General features: G+C 49.2%; 2 protein-coding genes across 4 annotated transcripts; one reads left to right on the forward strand and one right to left on the reverse strand.

Annotated features, from left to right (window-relative positions):
- Positions 1-251: 251 nt before the first annotated feature.
- LOC129370747 (arf-GAP with Rho-GAP domain, ANK repeat and PH domain-containing protein 1) lies at positions 252-14,390 on the reverse strand. Of its 2 annotated transcripts, none has more exons than XM_055046923.1 (25): positions 14,086-14,390; positions 12,780-12,856; positions 12,645-12,703; positions 10,453-10,881; positions 9,857-9,955; positions 9,442-9,625; positions 9,272-9,367; positions 8,822-8,929; positions 8,668-8,728; positions 8,458-8,578; positions 7,740-8,004; positions 7,467-7,666; positions 7,274-7,359; positions 6,281-6,463; positions 6,138-6,206; positions 5,961-6,060; positions 5,837-5,893; positions 5,234-5,369; positions 4,027-4,126; positions 3,754-3,955; positions 3,493-3,538; positions 3,174-3,388; positions 2,599-2,808; positions 2,208-2,524; positions 252-473 (listed from the first exon to the last, which is right to left on the reverse strand). In XM_055046923.1, the coding sequence occupies exons 2-25, from the start codon at positions 12,854-12,856 to the stop codon at positions 405-407; spliced, it is 3,489 nt and encodes a 1,162-aa protein (XP_054902898.1). In that variant the 5' UTR covers positions 14,086-14,390; the 3' UTR covers positions 252-404. The 2 variants fall into 2 exon arrangements, with proteins under 2 accessions (XP_054902898.1, XP_054902899.1); XM_055046924.1 differs by lacking the exon at positions 14,086-14,390 and adding an exon at positions 13,469-14,014.
- LOC129370750 (platelet-derived growth factor receptor beta-like) lies at positions 13,560-25,544 on the forward strand. Of its 2 annotated transcripts, XM_055046926.1 has the most exons (28): positions 13,560-13,578; positions 15,504-15,577; positions 16,210-16,276; positions 16,961-17,029; positions 17,183-17,277; positions 17,354-17,552; positions 18,107-18,367; positions 18,448-18,578; positions 19,125-19,206; positions 19,339-19,413; positions 19,544-19,727; positions 20,092-20,207; positions 20,285-20,396; positions 20,468-20,555; positions 20,630-20,738; positions 21,056-21,150; positions 21,235-21,367; positions 21,470-21,574; positions 21,643-21,747; positions 22,726-22,828; positions 22,894-23,000; positions 23,075-23,190; positions 23,921-24,043; positions 24,128-24,239; positions 24,319-24,418; positions 24,478-24,583; positions 24,660-24,949; positions 25,223-25,544. In XM_055046926.1, the coding sequence occupies exons 4-28, from the start codon at positions 16,972-16,974 to the stop codon at positions 25,317-25,319; spliced, it is 3,102 nt and encodes a 1,033-aa protein (XP_054902901.1). In that variant the 5' UTR covers positions 13,560-13,578; positions 15,504-15,577; positions 16,210-16,276; positions 16,961-16,971; the 3' UTR covers positions 25,320-25,544. The 2 variants fall into 2 exon arrangements, with proteins under 2 accessions (XP_054902901.1, XP_054902902.1); XM_055046927.1 differs by lacking the exons at positions 13,560-13,578; positions 15,504-15,577 and adding an exon at positions 15,603-16,057.
- The last annotated feature ends 1,704 nt before the right edge of the window (positions 25,545-27,248 follow it).

The following is a 27,248-nucleotide window of genomic DNA, read 5'->3' on the forward strand; positions in this document are numbered from 1 at the left end:
GCAGGACGCCATCATGGTGGACATGGACTGTGTCCTCAAAGGAAGACAAATCAGGCAGATGACCTGTCCCTCAGGTGAGCCTGGTACTGAAGGAAGTCCAGAAGTTCTGGTATGAACCAGGTTCATGTACCGGGTCATTGGGAAACAGTTCTGATGTCCTCCAGTGAGCAGAACCAAAGCAGCGGTTCTGTGGGTCACGTCCTTGTTTAAGATAGCAGTGAAGACACAGAGATGCCCAGCAGAGGGCGCCACAGTAGACACAAAGCTTTAATTGTTTGATTCAGTGGGATTACATGAGATTGGATCAGAACCAACACCCAGAGGACAGAAACGGGTCATGATTTAAAAAAAAAAAGATTCTGATGATCAGGAAATATACAGGCATTAAAATCAGAGAAACTTCATCACAGCTTGGTGATCTGCTCCTCTTCATCATCCTCTCCTGCTTTGCCTTCATCCTTCCGGTCTGGAGTCTGCACACAGATTGGATCAGAACCATAAGCATCACCTTCAGCCTCACGTCCACCAGCAACAGCCAATCAGAGTTCAGGTCTGCTCAACACGCCTGGGCCACTCCTCGACACAAAGGATTCGCGTTGCTGCCATCTAGTGGTCAGACTTATGTCAGGTTATCGTGAGTCCTCACTTTCTTATACTGTGGTCCCCGGACCGTTGGGAGCCCGCGGGCGCCCCCTAGTGGTCCGCAAGGGGCTACACGTAAACGACGTGCGACGGTACAGTTAGCTTACCAAAGGACTGTGTTAAAAATAATAATGGAAAACTGGTTTTAAACCGAGTCACTCAAAAGAAAAGCTGCAGATACTGGTGGAAATTATAATATGTTTCTTTGAACGGTAGGAATCACTTGGTGATGAATGATGCTCTGCTTTCAGGTCAACAGCTACTGTCATTTTTATTTAGTTAAAAATTATTACATTGAATTAAATAAATACAATTGGTATAAACGGGTTACTGAATTTTATATGTAACGGTGCAGAAAATGATTTTTTAAAAATTATTTAATATCTGTTAAAGCAATTCAATACTTGTTTTTCTTTAATTGTGCTTCTGAACCATAAATAGCTCTAAATGTTATTCATGCACATAACACTTGGTAGTAATGAGCAACTTTTTTTATTTCTATTTGTTTGACGTCATTGTAAAGCTTAGACACTTTAAGAATCTGTAAATAACTCAAAATACCCAAGTAGACGTGTTCATGGCTTTGTCCTGGCCAGTCACTTTTACCAAACGGACCACGCTTCTCGTTAAGATGAACCAAGAAAAACAGCAGGTGAGTTAAGAGACTTTTTTTCATTTCAGGTTGCATCATATATTGGGGTTGTGTTGTTATCGCCGGCGCAATGTCAGGTTCGGTGGTCCACGACAGCTTGCTAAATGGGTTAACTGGTTCTCAACCTGATAACGTTTGAGAAACACTGGATTAAGGGCAGAGGAGGCCCTGGGGGTTACTATTAACATAGTCCCCCCAGGACATGCTGGAGGGACTATGTTCCTCGGCAGGGCTGGGAACGCTTTGGGATTCCCCCGGAGGAGCTGGAACAAGTGGCTGGGGAGAGGGAAGTCTGTACCTCCCTTCTGAAGCTGCTACCCCCATGACTCACCCACCCACACACCCAAGCAGAAGAAGATGGATGGATGGATTGATTAAAGGCTAACTTTGTATCTGTTATCTGAATTTTCAGTATAATTGTAAAGAAATTTAGCCAGTGAAGGGACATCAACAATCAAAGCAAAATTAGAGGCAGAGGTGAAAATCTGCAGTAATTTGAAAAGATTACTTTTCTTCTTACGTTTTATGTTGCGATTCTTTGACCTTTCCTGCTTTAGCACCTAGCTGGGCTCTGGCTCAGGCTGGAGCTATCGAGCTAAGCCCAGAGCCAATTGTAGTCCAGAGCCAGCCCCAGAGCTAATCCCAGAGCTAGTCCCAGAACTAATCTCAGAGCTAATCCCAGAGCTAGCCCAGAGCTAGTCCTGCTCAAAGTCGCTAACTATGTTCTGACCACAGTCAGTTCTGGTTCTGTGAAGGCACAGGAAGCTACCTGATGGCTAACAGTTAGCTTACAGATGGCTTACATTACCAGTAGCTAACAGAAGAGTATCAGACAAGTCTCAGGCGTGTTCTGTGATGTATTTCAGGTGTGTATTCTCAGGTGAGTCTCAGGCAGTGTGGCAGCAGCGCTCACCAGGAACAGCAACGTGTGGTGGATGATGAACTCCCTGGTGAGTGCAATCATGTCCTGGTTTATGACGAGGAACATGGAGGGCGCCAGAACCACGGCCAGGTTGTGGGCCGACATCTTGTTGTCCAGAGAGAACACCTGGACCCTGGACAGAGTGGGAGGAGCTAGTGAGCAGGTGGACGTCAGGCAGGTAATCATGTCAGGGTCGGCTGTCAGGGTGTTCAGTCCAAACATCACGTTCAGGGTGGCTCTGTTGTCAGGGGGTAGTTGGCGCAGCAACTGTCGGTACTCTTTGAACCTGCTGCGCTCCTCTGGAATCACTGGGAGATAGTAACTGGTTAGACTGCTAGCTGCAGGTGCAAACGCTTCACCTGTAGGGTGGGGGTGGGCGTACCTGCAGCCTTCTGCCACTGCTGCAGCTCCGCCTGCGGCACCAGGCTCAGCTGGTCCCGGATGATCTGCTTGAGGGCGGAGCCAACGTCCAGAACGCCCTGCTCATCAGCCTCCAGGGGGGCGGAGTTTGGCGACGTGGTCAGGGCCTTCACCAGCTCTTTGACCTTCAGCGCCCGGCCACAGCGCCGGTACAGACCCTCCACCTTCAGCCCTGCACACAAGTACACTCCGCCCACTCAGGTTTCCATTTAAACACCCTAACACAGTTTAGCCCAGTTTAGATCAACAGCAGTTCTGGTTCTGCTGGAGGCAACCAGGTCAGTCAGAAGGTTTTGGTACCAAACTGGTTCTGGTCCATCAGAATCAGACGTGGGTCACTGACCTGGACATAGACCCCATTGGACATAGACCCCATTGGTTCTCCTTCAGGTTCTACAGCTGGACCAGAATGTTCTATTGGATTATCCAGAACCATGATCTATCCCGGCAGCATTCTGGTCCACTTTCTATTGGCAGCTTGTGGCAACAGGAAGAAGACTCCTGACAACAGGAAGTGGACTCTTGGCCCAGACTCACCGTAGGTGGTGATGTGTGAGATGCAGCGCAGGACAGCCGGGAACACAGAACCTTTCACGGCACCGTCAGTCATCGACATCTGACTCGACCCAGCTGGGTTCTGATTGGCTGCAGGTGGCCCCTCAGAAGCTGGCTGCTGATTGGCCAGAGCTCTCTTCAGGTGCTGGAACCAGGTCTCACTGCTGAGCTGCTCCTCAAAGCGTAACGACACGGTCCTGATGGGAGAACACCTGTCCAGGCTCAGCCAATCACAACTGGGGAGGAGCTGCTCTCCGTATGAATACTTTTGGACTGGACTGAAGGTGTGAGAGAGACTCACCTTTCTGCTGTTACCAAGGTTATGGTGTCTTCATACAAAACTGAGTCTGAAAGAGGAAAGAGATCCAAACTGACTAAACATATGAAGAAACGGAAAATTAACATCAACTCAACCTGATGGGGGGACAGGTGTGTCATCTCTAGAAAGAACAGGAAGTTACCGTCAAATTAAAAAATGACTATAAACATTCATTTCCTAAAGGTGTGAATATTTAGGGGTATAAATACTTTTAGGGGGTGAATCTCTTGGCGTGAGCTCTACCTGTGGGACTGAGCGTGCTCAGTGGGAAGCTCAGGCTGCGCTGCCCGGCTCTCTCCACAGGGTGGAGGCTGACTCCTTCATCCCACAGCACCAGCCAGGCGTCAGACTGAGTGGAAGCCCCGCCCACATCCACCATGTGCACCTTGCTGACGGCTGAGGCCCCGCCCACTTCGGCGTAGGACACCCCTCCTGGTAGAATGACCTGAAGGCAGGGCAGAGGTCAGTGTGTCTGCCTCGGCCGTGGCTGCGGTGGCGACGGCGGCAGGTTTCTACCTTCAGGATGTGCATCAGGTGATCCTGCAGCGAGTCGCTGTCGTCGGCAGCACAGATCAAGTTATTGTTCAGTGTCACCATCTCAAACTGGAGCTCCGACCTGAAACAGCCACAAGGTCATGGGATCAGAATCGGAAAACCGAACGTATCAAGAGGGTCCTGAGGCTGCAGCATCTAACTCCTCAGGTCTTTTCATATTTGGACAGCCATTTTTCTTTTCAAGATGGCAGTCATTTGGAAGCCTTTTAGACCAATTGAGGCAAACAACTGCCTCATCATTTGTTTTCCACTCTGCTCATCCGGTCCATAATCTTCTTAAGTGAATCAGAAACTGAGGAGCTAGCTGTTAGCCAGCCTCCCTCCAGGCATCAACCACTAAAACATGAGGATGAAACACAGACTGAGACAGGCGTCTTTATGGTTACCGTTAGCTTGTGCTAAGTGTTTAGCTACTTATAGTCAGCTTCTGATAATTATTTTGTTTAGCAGCTTAGTGTTATCTTTTGCTAGTTTTCTATGTTTTTGGTGCTTTATGGTTAGCAGAGCTAAGATTCTTTTGTGAATTAGTGGTTGGTGAAGCTAACTTTGGTTAGCTGTGCTACTGCTGATTTTAGTGCTAATACATTCTTCTGCTAATACATTCTTCTGCTAATACAGAAATCATCAGTAAAAATAATGCTAAAAGATTAATTAATTTTACCTGAAACAGAAATTAATAAATGATAAACAAGTGATTCCAGAAAAATGAATTATACCAGCTGAAGTGTGAACACAAACCTCAATCATAAAGATGCAGTAGATTATTTCTGCGTATTTCCAGAGGAAACCACTAAAAACATTCAAGAAGGCGGCAATGGCCGTCAATGAAACTTAAGTTTTTTTCAAGATGGCCGCCATGGCGGCCATCTTGTATAATTCATTTTTCTGGAATCACTTGTTTATCATTTATTAATTTCTGTAATAATTCATTTTTCTGGAATAATTCATTTTTCTGGAATCACTTGTTTAGCATTTATTAATTTCTGTAATAATTCATTTTTCTGGAATAATTCATTTTTCTGGAATCACTTGTTTATCATTTATTAATTTCTGTTTCAGGTAAAATTAATTAATCTTTTAGCATTATTTTTACTGATGATTTCTTAGTGGGTGGTTGATTTTTAGGACTCTGATCTGGATTCTGATCCGGTTCCTGATCTGGATTTACCCGTCTTTGAGGAAAACAGACAGAACTTCTCTCAGGTCCAGGACATCACAGGCTGCAGAATCATTTTCCAACGAGAAGAAGAAGCGATCTTCCTCCAGTTTCCCGTGGAGTTCTTCCTCCTCGTCTTCTTCCTCACCTGCCCAGGTAATACAGCACACATCATTTAAAGGGACAGAGCGCCTCCTGGACTGGGCTGACTACAGGCTCCGAGTGTTCTGGGTGGGAAGGAGCCAGCATGGAGGTCCAGTCAGAACCACTGGCATGGACAACAGAACCATCATCATCATCAGAGCTGGGTCTCCAGGTTCTGGAGCTGGTTCCAATAGCAGCTGTTCTTCAGCCTCCTATGGACCACAACTCCCCTCTGCAGGCGGCATTGGGTATTGCTGTGATGGAAGAACCCAATCAGAACCTGGCTGGTTCCTCGCCTGGGGTGACACCAGAGAACCTGATGAGGTTCGACGACACCAGAACCAAACTCTCAGAACAGCCAGGTTCTGGTTCTGGTTCAGCAGTCTTCAGGTTCTTTGTGTTTCTGTCCGAGGGAATCTAACCTTGGCAGTCATGGTGTCTTTACTCCAAGAGTCAAAGGTAGAGCCTCACCTGTGGGGGCGGAGTCCTGCTTCCTGTTGGCTGGTTGAGACTGGTGAGGTCGGATTTCTGCAGGAGAACACAGGTATGTTAGAAGCTTCACCTGCAACCTCAGGTGAAGTCGGGTGAGATTTACCTGTGTACTCGTTGAGGCGCAGCAACTCAATCTGCAGAGCCTGGTTGGCTTTCTCAGCCAGCAAGATGGGAGAGGGGCTCTGAGGGTCAGACGAGGACACCTGCACACAGGTAGGATGGCTCAGGTGAGACGGGGTGTAGAGGGTGCGGAGCTAAGCTAAGAGAGAGAGAGAGAGACCTTGGCTCCAGAGCAGATCAGAGACATCGTTTCCTCCACGTTGTCACTGACAGCCACCTGGCACAGCCTCTGAAAGACCATCATCAGTATCAGCATGGTCCTCTTCCTGTGTTTTCCTTTGACCCGCCCGCCTCTCCTCTCACCTGGTTCATCATGGAGTGGCTGGAGGTCAGAGCGTGGACTCGCCTGTAGCGCCCCTTGCTGTATTTGTTCTGGATAAACACCGCCCTCTCCTGCTCTGTCGCCTCCGGATGCAGCTGGTCTGCCGCCGGCACGGCGGGAGCCCACACCTGATTGGCCAGTCGGTTGCCGTAGGTGACAAAGAGCTGAAAGGATGGAGGGTTCAAGGTCAGGAAGAACTTCCTGTGTGGGAGATTCAGCAGACTCAAATGCTCAGGTCATGGATCCAACATGGCCTTCACCAAACGTTCACAATTCAAAGTTCAACAGAATTCAAACTATTTGCTCCATGACTGAAGAGTCTGAACTTTTTAATCTAGAGCGAAGCTCAACATGGTGGAAAATATGGTGGAATCTGCCCTTAGCGGTTAAGAGGCTAACTTCAGCCTGTATAATTCTGGATGTTTATGTTTGGACTATCAAAACAACATGGTAACACATACAGCTATAGCCCAGGCATACTAGCTATTAGCTTATCTGAGGCTAATGCTAGCCCATCTGACCTATCAGTCCTACTCACAGTTCAGAACCACACAAAATAAATGTACGTTTTAGTTTTCAGCCTTGGGCGTTACACCCGGCGTGTTTAGGATGTTTAACGCCTTCACTCTTCCTGCATGTTTGCTCAAAGCTGCATTTCCAGTAAACCGGAAAGCTGCTGGTAATTATGCTGTTACGTTGGTGCTCCAACCTGGGACTGATCTGAGCGTATATGTCTATGTCAGCAAGCAGCAGTTAGTGATGTGTACGTCTGAATCTGTTCTGGCTCGCCTCCACAGTGAAACTCTGACCTCAGATGAGAAGTAACACATACCCAACCAGCCAATCAGCATCAAGTTAAGCATAAAACATGCTTACTTTGTGACGGTACCAACCCCCACGTGTTTAAAGCTTAGTTTTGTGTGAATCTGAACAATGATCTACGTTTCCCAACATGTTGATCCTTCAGGCTTCACCTGTATCAGTGGTTCAGTCCAGGTCTTGTTGTCCATCATCAGGCTGCGGACCTTCGACAGGTTGCTGCCCAGAACTCGGTGCTGAACTGAGAGCACACAGACATTGATGGACATTCAGAGGTGTCTGGTCTCTAGCAGTAACTTTGGTAGCCATATCCTCAGTGGCTCTGCCCACAAGTTGTTCGCTTCCTACCTGCACAGTTATGGCAGATGACCAGCAGCAGGTTAACTGACGCCCATTCAGGATTGGCAGCTCCGCAGTCACCACACACTTTGTTGTAGGGGTTTTCCCACAGACGTAGCGCCACCTGGCTGCAGGACACAGCACTCTGGATGGTGGAGGTCAGTCTCTCCAGCCACAGTGACAGGTCCTTTGGCGAGTCAATGGACAGGCTATAGCACAGAAACAAGGTTAGCAGTGGCGCCAAGCGTAGCGGACAGGAAGACTTGACGGACAGGTGAGTACTTGAAGGTCTTGTATGGGGTGAGGAGGGCAAACGAGTTCTTTCCTGTCTTTTTCACCGTGGCTACGTTCAGGGGCACGGAGAAGGAGGCGATGCCCAACTGGAAGTTGTCTTTGTTGGTGTAAATCCAAAGGTCGTGACCCCAGACGGCAGCGTAGGCGCGGCTCCGGAAGTCTTTCAAGGCGACCTGTCCGTGTTGCTCAGAGGAGGCGGGGCTTTGCAGGCCACGAGTCGCCAACAGAGACGTGACCCACCCATCCTGAACCTCTGGGGGAAAGAAAGGAGAAGAAAATAAGGGTGAGATTCTGAGGTTCCACCAGAGGAACAAACCCAGAGGATTCATGCTCCATCTTCTGATCTACTGCCAGAAATGTGTCTGGTCCTGGGTGATGGATCAGGGCTCTGAACTGGAAATGATTTGATCTGACATCCCTGTCCTGGTGTCTCCCTGATCTCCTCAGTCCACTACAAACTGCAGGGTCTCTACAGGGAGAAGTTCTCTGTAGCTCCACCAAGCTTCACATCAAGGCCAGAACATCTGGACAAGGTTTTTAACAATGTCCTTCTTGGAATCCATGTCTGTGTTTGTCTCTCCGGAGGTGTGTGAAGAGCACCTTCATGTTAACCATATTAACATGAACCTGACATGAGTCTCTGAGGAACTAAGTCCCAGGTGTCCCAGGAAGACAACAGGACTCTGTCCAGGGTTCACTGTCCTACCGTTACTGTGAGCCATGAAGTCGTAGCGTTTCTTCCTGAAGTAGACGGAGAAGCGGTTTTTGTCCTGAGGCTTCACGTTGGTGATACTGGAGACATGGAACAGTATCTCACTGAACCGGTCCTGATCCACAAAACAAGAACCCGGTCAGTCAGCTGGCCGACACACAATGGAGAACACATGCAGGTAAAAACACACAGGAGAACACTTACTGTTCGTTTCTTACGCAGGGACATCAGCTGGCCATCCAACGTCACCCACAGAACGCTGTGTCTGATGGACAGAGAAGATATCATCACCTGGTATCCATCCATCTACCCATTCCCCCAAGCCCCTTGCAGAGCCCTGAGGTTCTGGTCTTGGTACCTGAAGCCCTTCCAGACGTCCAGCCAGCTGGCCCGGACCACGGCGCTCTGAGGAGCAGAGTCTCCGCTGCCCCTGCCCTTCTTCCTAGAGACCTTGATAGTGGCTGCCCTGCGGAGCAAAGAGCCGTCAGTGGACTAGGGCATCTGTCAGGTTTAACTGTGTGATCCTTTAATCACAGAGTTAGATCCACTGCTCACTGGAGCTACCTGGTTAACAGGACACATGATTCTAGTGTGACCAGGTCGGAGTTCAGCATCCATACGTTACCATTATTAAAAATGAGCTCAGATGTTATTGTAGTCTGGTTTCTATGACAACATAACTGTGTTTCTGGCATCAGCCAATGGGAGTGTCTGTAGGCGTTCCAACCAATCATCAGCTCTAGTTAAATGTTGAACAGCAGAAGAACCCGGAAGGAGTTCCCTCAGAGAACATCGGACCTGGACATACCTGGGAATCTTCTGCTTCACTGGTTTGGACTTCCTGCTGGGAGGGGGCGGAGCCGGTCGAGTCGGTTTCAAGAGATCTGATTGGTTCGGTGAAACTCTAGAGAGTAACCAACGAAAGAATAGCGTCAGTGTTAGAAGAAGGAGAAATCATCATCATCATCACAGACTCACCTGGTGGTAACTGGGTCAGAACCAGGGTCCTTATCCACTGATGCATCAGAACCAGAGGCAGCGGGGCTACTGCCTTTATCCTCCTCCTCATTGGACGACTCTGACTCGGCTTCTTCCTGATTGGTCCAAGTACCCAACACTGTGACATATGGATTTTCTTCCATATGAGGAGATGGAGACTGAGCTGGAACCAGAACCATTGAACAATCAGAGAAGGAAGGAAGGTCAGGTGATCAGAAACGGATCAGAACTTCTTGGGTCAGTAAGACAGGAACCAGTAGAACCCGGAGAAAGGAAACCAGGGTTTATAAGAGCTTTGATCAGGGGACCACATACTATAAGTGAATTCAGATTTAGAAGAACCTGGATCCAGTCCTGAAATTCCAGAACAGAGACAGGTTGATGGTACCAGTACCTTCCTCAGCAGTACCTCCAGAGACCTCCACTGATGGTAACTTGACTCCTGCGGTTGGGTCCAAAGATGCCTTGACCAGCTGCGACAGAGCCCCGACATCTGGACATGGTCAGAACAACATGGACAGGCAGGTGTTACCATGGCAAGATGTCTGTCTGTCCTGGAACTAGTCTAAGAACTAGAGGATCTGGATTTAGGGTCAGGGGTCCTATCACTGGGTCAGAAGAAGACCGTCTGAGTCCTCCATCTCCAGAACTCCAGCCCATGTCATTTAAAAACAGGAGAATGGAGAGACCTTTCTCTGGTTACAGAAGCAGGAAGCAGGTCATCACCCCTCCTTGAAACAACCTCCAGCTCCTCCTGGTGGGTTCCACCCAGTTCAACCTTTTGCTGTAATCAGCTACCAGGACCATGAAGAATCAGTGGCTCAACTCTGAGCCCCATGGATACACAAAACTCTGGATTCATCAGTCTATGTTCGAGAGTGATGAATCCAATCTAGAACATGGTTGGAACATCTATTGACCATCTGCGGTCCATCTAAGGTCTGTCTATGGTTAATTGGTTCAGATCCTCAATCTGATTGGTTGGCTTACCTGTGTGACTCCCTCCGTTCATGTTCTGTGGTACGTATGGCTCAAGTGAAAGGGGCGGGGCTGAAGGGTTAGGAATGCTGCTAATAAACTCATCCACGTTGGTCATGTGACTCAGTGAGCTGATGATGGCCTCTAGGCTCTGAGAGCCTGAGTCGGTGGCAGCAGGTGTGGAGGGGGCAGGGCTTAGCTTAGCCTCAGCGTTAGCAGCCACAACATTAGCAGCCTCAGCTAACCCAGGGATGGTTGTGGAGATGCTGTCAGTTACGCTGTCTATGGGGGGCGGGGCAGAAGGGGCGGAGCCGCTGAAACTGGCAGCGACTCCAGCCAGAGATGGGATGTTGGTGGCGATGAGGTCCGTGATTCCATCTAGAGTCGGGAAGTTGTCCCGTGTTGACTCACGAGGTGAGGAGAGAGGGAGAGCATCTTCACCTGGGGGAGGAGACAGTGATGTCATCAGTTACGTCATTTGATAAGTTGATATTGACATTTATGGCCCCTGGTGGATCGCTCTGGAAATGCAGGACCTACCAGTGAGGACAGAGACTCAGCAGAGTCTAAGCGTTTCAGGACCAGGAGGTTCTGGTCCCCATCTGGGCTCGATCTGAGGTCCGATAATTCAGAACCACACAGCGCAGACCAAACCTTCTGGTTTTGCTTGTAATTGATCTGGTTCTGATGAGATGGGTCTCAGTTTGAACGAATCAAAGTGATTCTGAACCAGAAAGAAACTGGTTTAATGATTCAGGACCAGAACCGGTCCCAGAACCAGCAGAACAATCTAGCAACATTTGTCAGGATGATTCCTGATGGAGCTTCCAGAAAACAACAACTTTATGATGACGAACTAGGCCAGAGGTTCTGGAAGATGACAGCTGAACTTTCTGGGTCTGAAGGATGGAGGAGACCCAGCTCATGGAGGCCCTGTACAGTTTTGAACCAGAACTTTCTTGTTCCAGTAACCTCATGAACCTCTGCTGTTCTGGTCCTTTAGAGGTTCTGGTCCAGACTGTTTATCAGCTCCAGGCTGAGCTCAACAGAACAATGTCAGAGGACAGACTGGTTCACAGAAGAATTACTGGAGCTGGCCGGTCAGACCGGTTCTGCTGGTCTATGCCAGCAGCTGCTGGTGAACAATCAATCAGCATGGGTCTTGTGACGGGCCTCGGCGGCCCGGGTTATGTGAACAGTCTCTCCTCTGAATAACAAACTGAAAGGAGAAGCGAGGGCCACAGCTTTTCATCTTCAAGAAAGAGAAACTATGGCTGTTTATCAGCTCAGAGAATCTCCTACTTGATCACAACCAAAACTAAACAGTTTTCATGTGCCCAGATTCTGATCTGCCAGGGGTTCTGGTTCCAGTTCTGTTTCGGAACCCAGATCATTCCTGATAAACCTGCAGATCAAACAGTTTTGCTCCTGGTTCAGGAGGAACGGTGGTCCTTCAGAACCAATCAGGTGGGTCTAAGTGCGTCCGGTTCTGGCAGATGATGGCATCACAGCAGAGGACAGGAAACGCTGCAGATGAAAGATTCCTGCTGCTGAACATAACCTCCCAGAACCGGACCGGTCAGGTTCATCTGATGACTTGCAGGCAGACGGGCCAATCAGATCGCACCTGGAAACTCTTGTTTACATCCTGAAGGCAAGCTGACTCACTATGACGCTCTGATGAGGTCATGATGATGTCACAGCTGGAGCCAACCTGCTGAGGTCACAGCGACTGCCGTCCAGACATGGATCTCTGATGTGAGCAGACATGTCTGCTCACACATGTCTGACTGGTCAGACATCCACATTTAAAAAAAAGACCCTGAAATCAACAGAAAATCTGCAGATTCCGGCCAGGTGGGGTCATGCGACCAGGTGGGGTCATGCGACCAGGTGGGGTCATGCGACCAGTATTACATGCTGCAGGTTGGACAGTTTCATGTTGGACATCATATGGAGGAGTAAAGCAAAGTGTGAATGGAGCAAAGTGAATAAAGACTGCATCTGTTCATCCAGTTCCTACTGAGCCCTGAGGGACGCCGGACAGGCCTCAGTAGAGCAGAAAGGCTCTGGATCTTCCAAGATGGCTGAATCACGAACACCAGCAGGTCAAAGGTCATTAGATGCCTGCTGCTTAGAGTAGTGAACCTGTTGAACCTTCTGTGAGGCAGGATCTGGACCAGAACCAGAACCAGAGTGTTTACCTGTGCTCTGGTGTCGTCCTTTTGGGGAGCTCAGCTGCAGGTTTTCATGAGCCTGGTTTCTGAAACACAAAGTCTGAGTCACCCCGAGTCAACCTGAGTCAGTCCGGTGGATGAGTCGGTACCAGGTGAACTCACCTGTGCAGGAGGGAAGGGAAGCTGCTGGAGTAGTGGAGCCGGGGTTTTGGAACCGGAGGAGAAGGGGGCAGAGCCATCTGCAGAGCAAGAGCACAGAAACCCATCAGAGCTGACCGCTGACCTTCTGGAGGAAAACACACCTGTCAGGGAGAGGTCAAAGGTCGTTCCCAGGCCCTTCCTCAGGAGGAAGACAAATCTGGAAGAGCTAGACATTTTCCTGAACCAATAAAGCGAAGACATGAGGAGAACCAAGTTGGACCCTGAGTGCTCAAATCCATCCTGTCTCCATGGAGACGTTTCCTAACAACATGGAGGAACATTCTGGACCATCATGAAGCTGTTATCAGACCAGAACCTGACCTGATCCTGATGCTCCTCCACTGGGTCATGTGGCGGTCTGTTGTGATGTCACCAAAACCTGGACTCCTGTCTGACACACGGTGGTACCGACCCGACTAAACATTTATGGTAAAATTAAATCAGTTTCCCTAAATGAAAAAAATAATCATCAGATTTCAATTTAACTCCTGGAAGGAACTGATTCTGGGTCAGAACCGCCTGCCAACAGAACCACCTGCTAACAGAACCCAGAACCCCCCGTTTCCATGTTCTGCTAACCCTCAGTTTGGGTTCTGGATCTGTGGTTCACCTGAACAGGTAAACTCTTCCTGAGAAACAGGAGATCTTACCTTGCTGTCGTCTCCTCAGAGGCTCCCAGACACTTGCAGTTCACCTGTTCACTTGTTCACCTGTCTGTCCCGGATCCTGCACTGCTACCTGTGGCTCACCTGCAGACCAGGTGTGTCTGCTCTATTCTTATCTGCTCTAATAAACTGCTGCGGCTGGTTTTCTGTCTCTGTGAGGACACACTCTGCAGAACTCTCAGGGTTCTGGTCCAGTCCGGTCTAACATGCTGGACTTCTGAAGGAGTCCAGAGATATTTCCAGAACCAAAACCAGACAAAAGATGTTCCAGAGATCCACAGAGCCCAGGTTCTGATCCGGACTGGGAGATCCGAACCTGCTCGGACTGGGAGATCAGAACCTGCTCGCTCAGAACCATCAGAACCTTCAAAACTAGAACTATCAGAACAGCTGATCTAGGTCTGGCCTGCCAGTTCCTCTAAGACGGTTTTACAGAGCGGCCTCACCTGTTCTACTTGCTGCAGGAATGTGGGAGGGGCTTCCTCTAGCTGTGCCGAGTCATGTTGCTGTGTGTGTGTGTGTGTGTGTGTGTGTGTGTGTGTGTGTGTGTGTGTGTGTGTGTGTGTGTGTGTGTGCGTGTGTGAGCGTGTGTATACGTTTACCGTGTCAAATCTGCATCAGAATCAGAACTCCAGTTTCTGGTGTCGGTCCAGGAGTTTCAGAACTCCCAGGTTGTTGGCGGATCTGACCCGCTGATCTGAGATGCAGAACTCCCTGAGAGCTGATGATGACGGTGATGAAGAGTGACTTGTAAAACAGCAGATCCAAGTCCCACTGAGACCCAATCCAGCTGGTCTGAAACGGTCTGCTGTAATGGTCCAGTTCTGGGAGCTTCAGTTGGCGTCAGAGTGAGACATCCGAACCAGAGAGGACCTGTGGTTCTGAGAACTAGAACTAGATTTAATCTGTTGACTTTCTGTTAGACCAGACCCCTGTCAGGCCACGCCCCCATCAGACCACGCCCTGTTATGCCACACCCCTTATTTACCTGGGTCTCAGTAAAGCGTCACCACATACAGGCCCAGGTTTGGATCATTGTGGTTCTGAATCTGGCCTATAAGCAGACCATCTGTTTAGCACCAGAACCAGGTCTGTGTTCCTGCTATTGGGCCAAAAAACTGGTTCTGATCACAGAGGCATCAGATAGAGAACCTAGTTCTGGCAGATCTAACTGGGTTCATCTGAACCTGGTTCAGAACCTGTGATCAGTGAGTGTGAAGCTTTGGAGTCCTCTGGGCTGGATGCAGCGACTGGCGGCTCTAATATGCACACTACCTGCTATAACCATTCATTTTATAAAAATTTGAATATTGAAAAGAGTTATTTGAAAAAGTTTTAACTTTATTAGTATTTTATATTTCAGTCTTTAAAATGCCAGAATTCATTTAAATTCTAAATTAGATTTTCTGATCAGTTACTTCTGAAACATTTCCACCAAACTCTTCTGAGGCGTTTAAACCCTCTGCTGCCCCCTGCTGGTTCCTTAATGCCAGCACAGTCTGCTTCACTCCTGCATTCAGCTGCTGCTTACTGAGCGGAACCAGGACCATGAACAAAACCAGAACCAGGACCAAAACAAGGACCAGGATCAGAACTTAAGACCAGGAACAAAATCAGGCCTAGAACCTCTTATGTGGTTCTGGTTCAGTTAAGCCCGGATTTAGAGTTTTTAGTCACTGACATGAACATAAGTCAGTCTGAAGCTCCCATACTGCTGTGTGTGTGAGTGCATGTGTGTGTTCTAGTTGAGCTATTCTAGGACAATTTCATGTATATTTTATTCCTGTGAAGACCGACAGCATTGTGGGGCCCAAAGCCCGGTTCTACTGTGCTGACCCCATGGTGTCGGGAAAATGTCTGGGTTACAGATAAACGTTTATTAAAATGAATCCTGTACAAGGCCCTCTTATGGGTAAAAAAATAAACTGGTGTTTAGACCCGACCCACTTCCTGTCAGAGGAGAGACGGGGCGGGCGAGCGAATTGAAAACAGACCTCCTCTCTCTTTCTCGCTGGCCCAGCTGGATCAGAGTCCGACTGAAGAGGAGCAGTGAGGAAGATCCGATAGAACCGAGGAGTGAAGCTTCATCTGAAGGTTTCTAACTTTTCTTTCCGTAACCTTTGCTGATTTTGTGTTTCTGAGGTTCTGGTGGTCTTGTTGGAGGTTCTGGGTTCTAAACCCAGTTAGTCTGGCAGGAAAAGTCTCTGAGTGGAGTTCTGCTGGTTCTGATCCGATCTCCTCCACAGCTGCTCCGAAAATTGTTTCAGGTCAGAAAGTTGATCCACAGAGGATCTGGTCCCAGATTAGCAGCCGGCGGTTCTGATCCAGTCATCCAGAACCTCACAGAAACTTCCAGGTTCCTAAAGAACCTTGCCAGAACCAGTAAAACTATTCTAGCAGAATGACATCAGGACCGGCTGAAGGGTTTTAAGATGGACGGACAGCTCTAAATACATGGACCGGACCGGGACCGGAGCTGGACCCAGATCTGCATCTGGACCTGTAACTGGACTTGGATCTGGACCAGAATTGGACCTAGGACAGGAGGTTCTGGAGGTTCTGCAGCTGAGCCCGGTGAGCTCAGAGATGAAGATTGAAGCTGCTGACTCCAGACAGTCACATGACCTCATCATCACATCATCATGACCTCAGCTCATCTTCCCGTGTCCTGAGGTGTGACAACTGCTGGTTCTTGTTCTGCTCACTCTTTCTTTCTCTGTCTGCAGGTCAGAGGTCATCAGTCTAAACCAATCAGGTGCCAGACAACAGGTCACATGGGGTGCTGACAGCCAGGTGAGAGTGACATCACAACTGCTGTGTGACTGCAGGTTACCTGTACAGACGTTACCTGAGGACGAGGACACAGCAGCTGCTCTCTCCTCGCTGCAGCCACAGGAAATACCTTCTTGTTTATTTTCTTCTTCTGTGGTCGAGCCACATTCTTTCCTCAGCCAGGACCAGCTGTGATTGGCTGAGCCCCCAGCAGGACGAGCTTTGATTGGTCGGCTGCCCTCCGGCACAGTGAGGGATTTGTTCCCGTCTGTCTGAAGGAGCTCAACTGCTTTAACAGACGCTGCCACCAGGAAAACCCGCCAGAACTAGAATCTGGGTCAGAACCAGGCCTTTCCCTGTGGTTCTGTCCAGCAAACGGTCTGAACAGAAACACAGGGACGGAACGGTTCTGGACCCGGTGACGGTCCGGCAGACAAGTCAGAGGAGCAGACAAGTTCAATTCATAAAACTGAATCAGAACCTGATAGACTTGTTAAGAGGCTTGTTAACAGGCTGTGTCTGATATAAACACTCGGATCAGTTGGGATGGTCAGATTAATCTGGATTAGAGGTTCATGCTTGGCTGATCAGCTGATTGATGGAATCTGATCAGTTTCAGGTCTTCAGGCTGAAGTCGCAGGCGTCTGAAAGTTTCCTCTCTAGGCCTCAGCTTCTAACAGACTTTTATTGTGAAATGTCCATCAGGGCCAGCAGCCATGACGGCGTCCATCAGAGCCACAACAGGAAGTCTGAGCCTCCTGCAACTCCTGCTGGGTGAGTTTAAGAAGCTTCCTCCAGGTGAGGCCTTCTACCTGTCCTGAGGAACTGGACCAGGTTTCCACGGTCGGTTGGTTGGTTCTGAGAGGAACGGTGGACCGGATGTTTGGCTTCTCCGTCACATTGCTGTGGTTCTGTCCATCTGTCCAGGTGTGTTCCTGAGTCATCCAGAAGGGGGCGTGGCACTGGAGCTGCTACCTTCCTCTCCAGAAGTTCTCCTCCAATCACAGTCCAACTTCTCCGTGGTGAGCTTCACCAGCCCGTCTCTTGGCAGATGCATCCTGAGTGTCTCTGCAGCGCCCCCTGTCTTTCTGTCCACAGGTGTGTTCAGGGTGGAGTGAGGTGAAGTGGCACTTGCCTCAGGACGCTGACGGAGGACCAGAGGTTCTGGTGCAGGTCGACGGCTCCAGCCGCATCCTGCAGTTGAATGGCGCCACCTGGAGGAGCTCCGGCAGGTACACCTGCGAGGAGCCGTCCGCCGATCAGAGCCGCGCGGTGGACATCTTCGTACCTGGACAAGGTAACAGTCTTCAATGGGTGCGTGAGCAGGAAACCTGGTGGGGTTTCAGAGTGTCCAGAACCACCCTGATCCAATCAGAACCACTCTGATTGGGCCTGCAGGCTTCTGTTTCCCGTTGCCTCATGATGCTGTAATGAAAAAGTGGAACCAGTGGCTTAAAGTACTGGTGAGTCCAGAGTACTGGAGGTCTTCTGAGTCCAGTGGAACTTCAGCAGATCCATGGTCCGCCGTGTCAGAGGGGGATCTATTGAGTCCTGATGAAGCACATTGCTGCAGCTCTCTGATGTTCTGGAGAAGTCTTAGTGGACGCAGCAGCTCATCTGTGAACCGATGTTGAGAGAGGAACAAAATCCTCTCGTCCTTCAACCGACTGTTTCATCTGGACTCTCCTGTCCTGATGGTCCTCGGGTTCCTCAGATGGACTCGTAGTCCAGCATGGACTGAGCCTCAGCAGTAGTGCAGGGGCTGCAGCTGGTGGAGCCCCAGGCTACCTGGTGAAACATGTCCATCATTAGGACCAAACGTTCAGTCCATTTGTTGATTTCCTTCCTCAGGTCCAGAGCAGTGGTTCATCCCACAGAGTTCCTCCCAGGTGTACAAACACTCAGAGGAAGGTACCATTCCCTGCGTGGTGTCCGACCCAAAGCTCAACGTCTCTCTGTTCGAACGGCCTGGCAGAACCGCAGTGGGCGGGACCAGATACGAGCCGGCTGTGGGCTTCATGGGACGCCTCAACGATGCAGGACATGTCTGCGTGGCAACTGACGGAGACCAGGAGAGGGAGTCCCAGGTCTTCTATGTCTTCACCGTCCTTGGTAAGGACACTTTTACTGACCCGGAGCATTCTGGACCCACCTGTAGTGACCAGCTGTCTCTGTCTCCGGTCTGTCCTCAGAACCGAAGCAGATGGAGATGGAGCTGTCAGTGTCCAGCCAGGTCCTGAAGCAGGGGGAGGACCTGACCATGAACTGTTCCGTCAGAGATGTGGACATGGCCTTCTTCACCTGGACCTTCCCCCGCAGACAGGTAGCCATGGCAATGGCACTGAGTCAACAGGATCACTCTTGAAGACTGTCCTACTTTCTATCTGCTTTCTGAATCTGGACTGTAGCGGTAGGAATTGATTCACCGAGTCATGCTGTAGGCAACGTGGTTACCTGGCAGGTGGAACAGAGCCGAGGGTTCAGGGAATCTGAGCCACAGCATCTCAGTCATGACAGAGGTTCTAGCAGTATGGGGGGTCGGACCCCTCACCCTGGTATGGGGGGTCGGACCCCTCACCCTGGCATGGGGGGGGTCGGACCCCTCACCCTGGCATGGGGGGGGTCGGACCCCTCACCCTGGCATGGGGGGGGTCGGACCCCTCACCCTGGCATGGGGGGGGTCGGACCCCTCACCCTGGCATGGGGGGGTCGGACCCCTCACCCTGGCATGGGGGGGGTCGGACCCCTCACCCTGGCATGGGGGGTTGGTGCATCTCAGTACTCTAAAGTACGTGGGAGCTTTCAGAGTTAAAGTATCTTATCTAAACGGTCATGTTAAGTAACCGTCATCTGAATGATTTCTCTGCAGGAAGTAGAACCTCTGACTGACTTCCTGTCCAATGAAATTCGCTCGTTCATTAACGTCTCCAAGACAACACAGTCGGACTCGGGTATGTGTTTCAGCTGGTTTATCACATCCTTCATGCCACTGTAGTAAGACTCTTGACGTCTACAGGTTGCTATGGCAACTGATGAGGCTGCTTTAGTTGACAGCTCGTTACCTTGGCGACTGTTTTCTGCAGGTGTGTACGTGTGCAAAGCTCAAGACTCGCAGTTCAGAAGGACCGTGAGGAAAAACGTCACAATAACTGTTCTGGGTCAGTAGCACACACACACACACGCACGCGCGCACGCACGCACGCACGCACACACACACACACACACACACACACACACACACACACACACACACATGAAAAGGTACAGGTAACTCCTCCCTCTCTGTAGACCGAGGCTATGCCTACCTGTGGGCCTCAGGTGAGACCAACATCTCAGCTCTCGTCCACCACACCGTGGAGCTGAAGGTAGAGTGTGACGCCCACCCCACGCCCACCTTCACCTGGTCCAGGCCGAACCAGACTGTCGCCACAGAAACCAGCTCCATCAACACCACTCACCTGAGCAGCAGCAGGTATGTGGAAAGACTCGTCAATCAGTTCAGTGCAGTGAGAGGTAGAGGGCCGCACCTTCAGCTCATCCGGATCCTGAACCTGACCTGTTGCTGTGCGGAGAGGAACTGGAACCCTCCGGCAGGTTGAGGTCAGGAACAGACCTTAAACAGAGTTTAAAGTTCAGGATCCTCACATCAACCTGTGGTGGGAACGGCTCTGTGGTGACAAAGTTCTCCTTCCCAGGTAGAATCCAGCTGAACTGTCTGCTGTTCTCAGCTGAGTCTTTCCTTCATCAGACGGTGTTGGTCCTCTCTTAGACTCTAAAACATGCTGTCCGGTTGGTTGGTTGGTTGACTGGTTGGTGGGACGATTGGTTGATTGCAGGTATGTGAGTACCCTGACACTCCATCGGGTGCAGTTGGATCAGACAGGAACTTACACTGCAACTGCATCCAATGAGGACAGCAGGGAGGACGTCATGTTCTACCTGCAGGTCACAGGTGAAAGAGATGTACTGACTGGTCACCTGTGGGGTATTTGCCCCTCTGTGAATTCACCTGCCTGTGTCTTTGTCCAGCTCCACCAAGGATTTTGTCTCTGTCAGAAGTTGATAAGAAAGACATCCTGTGTGTCAGTGAGGGAGTCCCGACTCCATCCGTTACCTGGTACACCTGTCCACGTTTGATCAGGTAGACACTCATACACACAGGTGAAAGGACGACCATGTTTCCACGATAACCTTTTGACCTTTCTACTGCAGGTGCAGTAACATGAGTGACGGTTGGAGGAGCCAGTTAGGGGCCTTGGAACAGGACGTCACCACAGTGATAGAAGGCGGCGGTACCCTGGTAACCATCATCATCACAATGTGGGAGGAGCTAACTGACCATTGGCTAACCACCCTTGTCTGTCACCTGTTCAGGTAAAAAGTGTGCTAACCCTGAAAACTCTGAACTCTGTGTCGGCCGTTCGCTGCGAAGCTACGAACGCAGCAGGAGGACGAGCGCGAGACCTGCGAGTCCTTCGCACCTGTAAGTACTGCTGGAGTATCGGAGTACCTCTGAGGTTCAGGGTGAATCCTCCGACCTGAGCCAGGCTGCAGGATGATCCAAGCTGAATCCTCTCTGGTGTTGAACAGCTATCAGCTGCCAAACCTCAGAAGGTCGATCCTGAAACTGAGCTGAAAAGCAGCTGGTCAGACATGAAAGTGACCTGAGCAGGAGGTTCAGGTGACTTGTAGGTGTTCTAGGACAGATCAGAGATGTTAGGTTGAGGTTTGAGAAGCCTTAGAGAAGACACTGTTGTTCCCGTTGAGACTCCATGTAAAACTATGTCCTTCTTCTGTCAGCCCTTCTGTCCCAGGTGGTCGTCTTGGTGGCGGTGCTGGTCCTGGTCATCATAGGTGTGATCTTCTTCATCATCCTCATTGCTCTCTGGAGAAACGTCAGTAAGATCATCATGTTGAGTATTTGCCAAACCTCTGCTACGGCCCAAAGAGTCTGGAGTCTGGTCTCTTCGTGTCTGCAGAAGCCTCAGTATGAAGCTCGCTGGAAGCTGATGGAGTCTGAAGGTTCTGACGGACAGCCGTGCTCCTACGTGGACCCTGAAGACCTGCCCTATAGTTCCGCCTGGGAGATCCCCAGAGACCAGGTGGCACTCGGTACATAGCACCAGCAGCTGCAGGCTCTGCCTGGCAGAAACTCTGCATTCAGTTCACCCACAAACGCCCCGTCAGCTCAGACTAGTGTCTGTCTGTCTGCAGGTCAGGTCCTGGGTTCTGGCCCATTTGGACGAGTTGTAGAGGCAACAGTTTCTGGTTTGACTGGCTCTGACGCATCAACAAAAGCTGCAGTGAAGATCATGAAATGTAAGGTCCTCCTCCTCTGGGTGTCTTGAGTCAAAGCTGCGTCTCAACCTGTGGTTGTGGTTTTGCAGCCAGGAGGGACGCCGCCCAGTCTCTCATGTTCGAGTTAAAGGTTCTGGGTTACCTGGGTCCTCATCTGAACGTTGTCAACCTGCTGGGAGCCTGCACCAGCCCAGGTACACATTGCACACCTCAGGAGATCCACTTCCGGTTTCACATTCTGCCCTGATCCGGATTAAACTGTTAACAGCTAATCCAGATGTAATCCAGATGTCATCCAGAATAAAGACGTTACAGAAAAAATGGGCTCAAATCCCAGAGTGAAACTGTATTATAGGCAAAAATTTCCATTCCAACGCAGCCTTGTTATTGGTTAGGATTTTATTTATTGGTTTAATTTTATTTATATAGCACATTTTTGGCAACAAGGCAATTCCAAGTGCTTTACGTGAATTAGAGAAAATATAAACAAAATAAAATGAAAGAAAAAGAAAAACAAAAGTAGAAAAAGTTTACAAAAAGGCAAAAGTATAAAGCCACATATTGATTCCTCATGTTCAATAAGAATTTATAAACTAGTTGGGGTTTCTCTGGATTCTTGATCTGATAAAACTGTTGGTTCTCCAAGTTGATGGCCCTGAATGTGGATCTAAGATCATGAGTCGCTTCTCTGGATTCTAAGTTTGTTATAATTCCTGCTCTGGGTTGAGTGAAATCATCTGGATCTTGTTGTTCTAACTAATAGGTTTGATTTCTATTCTTGGTTGAGTGTCTAAAGTAATAAATACTCCACAGTTTATAAAGTATTTAAACTAGACGTTTCTGTTTTGGGTTGCTTGGTGAGTATAAATACGCCACAGTTTATAAGATGGGAGTTTCTCTGGATAAATTAGAGAAACTAAATTGATGTGTCATGGAAACGAAATGACACATCAGGAAAAACAGCACAACTGAACTCTGTGATCGTCTCATCAGCCTGAGAGGAAAGAAACCAGAGATTATACTGGAAATAACCTGGAGTGGGCGGGGCCTGAAACCCAGAACCTGGTTCACCTGAAACCCAGAACCTGGTTCACCATCAGGACCACTCCTCAGCCAGATGTTCTGTCCAGGTGTGCTCAGAGTTTAAAATAAAGTCCGGTTCCGTCTTCCAGGTCCAGTTTACCTGATCACTGAGTTCTGTCGTCATGGCAACCTGCTGAGCTACTTGCAGAGGAACAAGGACACATTTGGACAGGCGGACATGCCCAGCAGGAGGTGAGCCAACCCTCTGACCCCTGACCTCTCTCTCCCAGTGATTGCTCAGTGTCTCTCGCCCACAGTAACAGCGACGGCGGCTACATGGACATGAACCAAGACGGGCGGGGACGTTATGTCCCTCTGAAGGAGCTGAAAGACACCGAGCAGGGGACAGGCCACGCCCACACAGGTGACGTCTTGTGATCAGGTAAACCCAAACAGGCAAATGATGAACTGATGATCACCACTGCTGTTCTCTTTCAGACCACCAGAAGGCGCCATTGCTCCTCCTTAGCGACTCTCCCTTCCTCACCCTGGAAGACCTGCTCAGTTTCTCCTTCCAGGTCGCTCAGGCCATGGACTTCCTGTCCTCCAGGAAGGTACGACCGCCGCCATGTTGCTTTCTGCAGTCAGACTCTCCTCCATCCTGCTTGATCAACCCAGCTGCTCAGTTTGACTCGGCTGAATTTGCCTTTTTAATGTCGTACCAACTGGACGAAGCGTCTCCAGATTGAAAACAAGGTTTAAAAGAATCTGTTCAACTTTGACTAAAAACCAGAGAAGATCGGCTGGAGTCTTTAACATTACTGGATGTTTGCTACAGTTTGACCAACCACCACATAGCCCAGGGAATTATCCCAGGATAGTCTGATTCTGATGGACCTCCTGACCTTCTCCAGACGCATTTCAGCAAAGTCTTCACATTTGGACCAACAGTTTGGTTCTGGTGCCACTGGAGTCTTTAACTCAGTAACTCCTGGTTACTGATGAGCTGCTTTCAGAGGAAGTACTGCTGGTCAGATGATTCTTTCTGTTTTCTTCTTCCTTCTGAGTCGTTCAGCTCTTTGGTCAGAACCACAGAGAAGTTTCTTACCATCAAACATGAGCAGATTGTGGCTGTTGGTCTTGCCAGAAAGAGTCTTTCTCAGTCTGGGTGATTCAGAGGTCAAAGTTTACTTCATCTGAAAATGTTCTCTTCAAGAACTTGGATGAAAAGGTTTGGAGAAGCAGCAAAGACCCTCCATAGTCCCACCTGGGACATCTGGGTCCAGATGTCTCTAGAACCGTTTTACCGCCTGACATGCTGTCCACTTGTTGTGTGTCCCTCAGTGTGTCCACAGAGACCTGGCAGCCAGGAACGTCCTGGTCTGTGAGGGGAAGCTGCTGAAGATCTGTGATTTTGGTTTGGCCAGAGACCTTCAGAAGGACGAGGATTACATCATCAGGAGAAACGTCAGTCCCACACAAGACATTGGACCCTGATTGATGACATTATCAACCAGGTAGCTCAGGTGTCCTGTGCCTGTTTGGTTTCAGAGCTTCCTGCCACTGAGGTGGATGTCTCCAGAGAGCATCTTCCAGAACATCTACAGCTCTGAGAGCGACGTGTGGTCCTACGGAGTCCTGCTGTGGGAGATCTTCTCTCTGGGTAACTCAGTCTGACCAGCATACAGACCCCAGTATAACCAGTGTAACCAGTTAACACGAGGCGGTGTGTTGTGTGGCAGGGAGCGCCCCGTATCCTGACCTCTTGACAACTCGACAGTTTAGTTCTGCTCTGAAGAGAGGACACAGAATGGACCGACCGGAACACGCTACGTCTGACATGTACGTATCAACACGCCTCAACACGCATCGACCCCACTCAACACGTCTTCTGGTTCCAGGTACGCTGTGATGAAGCAGTGCTGGGATGAAGATCCTCTCTCCAGACCATCTTTCTCATCATTGGTGGATGCCGTGGGCAACATGTTGCCAGCTGGCTACCGACAGGTGAGCTGACGTGGACGAGACGAGCAGTCTGAGTCGTGTGTGGGGTCGTCACTCCTCTGTGTGTTGGGGTCCTCAGCGGTACGCCCAGCTGACCGAAGACTTCCTGAGAGGAGACGGCCCGGCCGTCCTGCAGTCCAGACGCAGCCTGTCCCGGACGACCAAGACGGAGACAGAGACGGACGTCCAGTTGGACAGAAACTCCCAGGAAGCTGAGCTCGGCTTTCACTTCACAGGAAGCCCTTCCTCTGATGTGAAGACTTGCCTGCTGGAGGCGGAACCGGACGACTCAGGCCCCTCCCACGATGCTTACATCATGCCTGTCGTCACCATGGAAACCAGCAGCAGCACTGCGCTGGACGCAGTCAGGTACCTATGAAGAGTTAGGCATTCTGGCCCGGCTAGCAGGAAGTGATGTCAGAGGCACCTCTGCTGCCATCTTAGTTCTGGAGAGACATTTTATAACTTCAGCAGAACCTGCCAGAGCTGGCTCTGGTTCTGGGTCCAGAGGGAAGGCTGCAGGTGAACCAAGCTGGAAACAGAGCATGCTTTTATTGTGAAACTCCTGCAGGAAGCTGCAGAGCATGTCACATGTCTTCTCAGTGGCGTTTCCTTGACGATGACTGTGTTTTTCTCCTTCAGCCCTCTGCTGTCAGATCCGGCTGCCATCTTGGAGTCACAGGAAGTGACATCACCACCGGAAGCTCCTGCTGAGGAAGAGGAGGAGAGCTGCCTGTGAAGGTTCCACCTGGTGTTGGCCCCGCCCCAGTGCAGCTGGACCAATCAGAGACAGAGGAGCCGCCATGTTTCCTACTAATACGAAGAGAGAAGCAGCTCTGGCTCCGATTTATCCGCAGTCATACCCGCCGTATAGCTCTACTCAGATTACCTGCTCCCGACCCGGTCCTGACCCAGGACAGAACCGGGTCAGGACCAAATGCTTCAATAAAATATATCCAACAGCTTCTCAGTCTCATTCAGCGGACGTGATCCACCTTCATCAACAGTTCTCTGTCCCATCCCTGTGGGGTCGCGAGGTCATGCTGCTGCTAGTTTTCCGTAGCACGTCAGAGAGACAAAATTATGACAAAATTTAATCGGTGGACCAATTTATGACCCCAATCATTAATTGCTTTTAATTTCTGCAGACCGGATGTGTTTTGTTAAACTCCTTCTGACCTCCGAGTTTTAAGAGTAATACAATTAAAGTATGAAAAAACAGTAACTGTTAGATAATCAAGAATAATACTTATAGAATATACCATACCTGGAGAAGTTTAAAGAGGCTAAACATTTGCTCGCCGACTTTTTGACACCTTGCCTTCGTAAACTCCTTCCAACCTCTATGAAGTTTAGGAAGAATGCAATTAAAAGGGATCAGCAATAAACATTTACTGCTTGGCAGAGTCTAACAGTTGGCATAGAATGAGGAGACGGTGACAACAGACAAAGGCCACAGAGGGGAAGGATGGATGGCTCTGGTGCTCAGTGTACCTGTGTGTGTGTGTGGGTGTGGGTGTGAAGTTGGGATTCATTTAAAGTTGTTAATAATAATAATCAAGTAAAACCTAAACGATTCCCTGCTCCCACATCCTTTAATACTCTGAACTACACATAGTAAACACCCATAAAGCCCCCAATAATAGTAACTGGGTTGAAAGCTTTATGTCAGTCTAAACAATTGCATATACATTCATATAATCAAAAATATCTATGATATAAAAGAAAAAGAAAAAAAAGGGAAGGGGCCCTCACAAGTGATAATCAGTATCAAGAATAATACTGTACATAGTTTGTCACCTTTTCTAGAGAAGTTCAGATTTAGAGTCTTGTAATTACGAAGGTTTTGCTCCCCAAGCCATTTGTGTGTGTGTCCAGGTATAAGAGTGGACAGATGCCTCTAAAGGAAACATACAGCGAAACTGTTATTTATTTATGGTAACACGATTAGTCAGTGCTGACTGTGAGTTTGTGATTTCCTTCATCCGTTTCCAAAACTTGAAACTTTTTTTTCCTGAAACACTTGCTCCTGGTAATGTTCCTCATTTGTACCAGGGCTTCTTAAGAATAAGTGACTGGTAGTACACAAGCCTACGTGAGGTTACTCAAATTTAACTTTAAGCCTTCCGCAGTTACAGTGAAAGACAACCTCTAACATCACTCCCTTTCCAGAATTTGCCCTCGCATCATCATGAATGCTACCTTTGTCCAGTTTGTTTTTCCTGCTGCTGAATCGACACTGATCTGACACACGCTTTCTGCAAAATAGTAATTGTTGCTTTAAATACATTTGAAACGCATCAAATTTTTTCTGTACCACTTGCTGATGTGAAACACGTCAGTAAAGGTTCCTCATCTGTAAATTTATTTCTTAAGAATATGTGACAGTCATTAAACAGGCCTAGGTGAGGCTACTCATATTTATCTTTCAGCTTTTCCCATAGTTGAAGGTTTTTTTTTTTTTTTACACTGTACAACCACGCATCAGGAGTTGCTCCAACGTGGGAAATTGTTTTTTTTTTTTATCTTTAACATCATCCACTACTTTTGTCTCTGAGTTATATGCTGTATGTTTCTTGGCCCTAATAATGCTTCCCCCCCATCCATCATCTTACACACTTGAGTGTGTTCACTAACAAAATATAGCACACCTGTAGCTGCTGAACTT

The sequence above is a fragment of the Poeciliopsis prolifica genome, unplaced genomic scaffold, assembly GCF_027474105.1.
Source record: "Poeciliopsis prolifica strain line A6 unplaced genomic scaffold, Auburn_PproV2 SCAFFOLD024, whole genome shotgun sequence".
Lineage (NCBI taxonomy): Eukaryota > Metazoa > Chordata > Actinopteri > Cyprinodontiformes > Poeciliidae > Poeciliopsis > Poeciliopsis prolifica.

Excerpts from the sequence above, each read along its gene's own strand:
- LOC129370747 (XM_055046923.1), bottom strand. The coding sequence starts at position 12,856 with ATGGCTCTGCCCCCTTCTCCTCCGGTTCCAAAACCCCGGCTCCACTAC. Across the intron at positions 6,464-7,273 it reads GGACTGAACCACTGATACAG|CTCTTTGTCACCTACGGCAA; the intron begins GTGAAGCCTGAA and ends CCATCCTTTCAG. Across the intron at positions 3,539-3,753 it reads GAGCACGCTCAGTCCCACAG|ACTCAGTTTTGTATGAAGAC; the intron begins GTAGAGCTCACG and ends TTCCTCTTTCAG.
- LOC129370750 (XM_055046926.1), top strand. The coding sequence starts at position 16,972 with ATGACGGCGTCCATCAGAGCCACAACAGGAAGTCTGAGCCTCCTGCAA. Across the intron at positions 17,030-17,182 it reads CCTCCTGCAACTCCTGCTGG|GTGTGTTCCTGAGTCATCCA; the intron begins GTGAGTTTAAGA and ends CCATCTGTCCAG. Across the intron at positions 20,208-20,284 it reads GTTCTACCTGCAGGTCACAG|CTCCACCAAGGATTTTGTCT; the intron begins GTGAAAGAGATG and ends GTCTTTGTCCAG.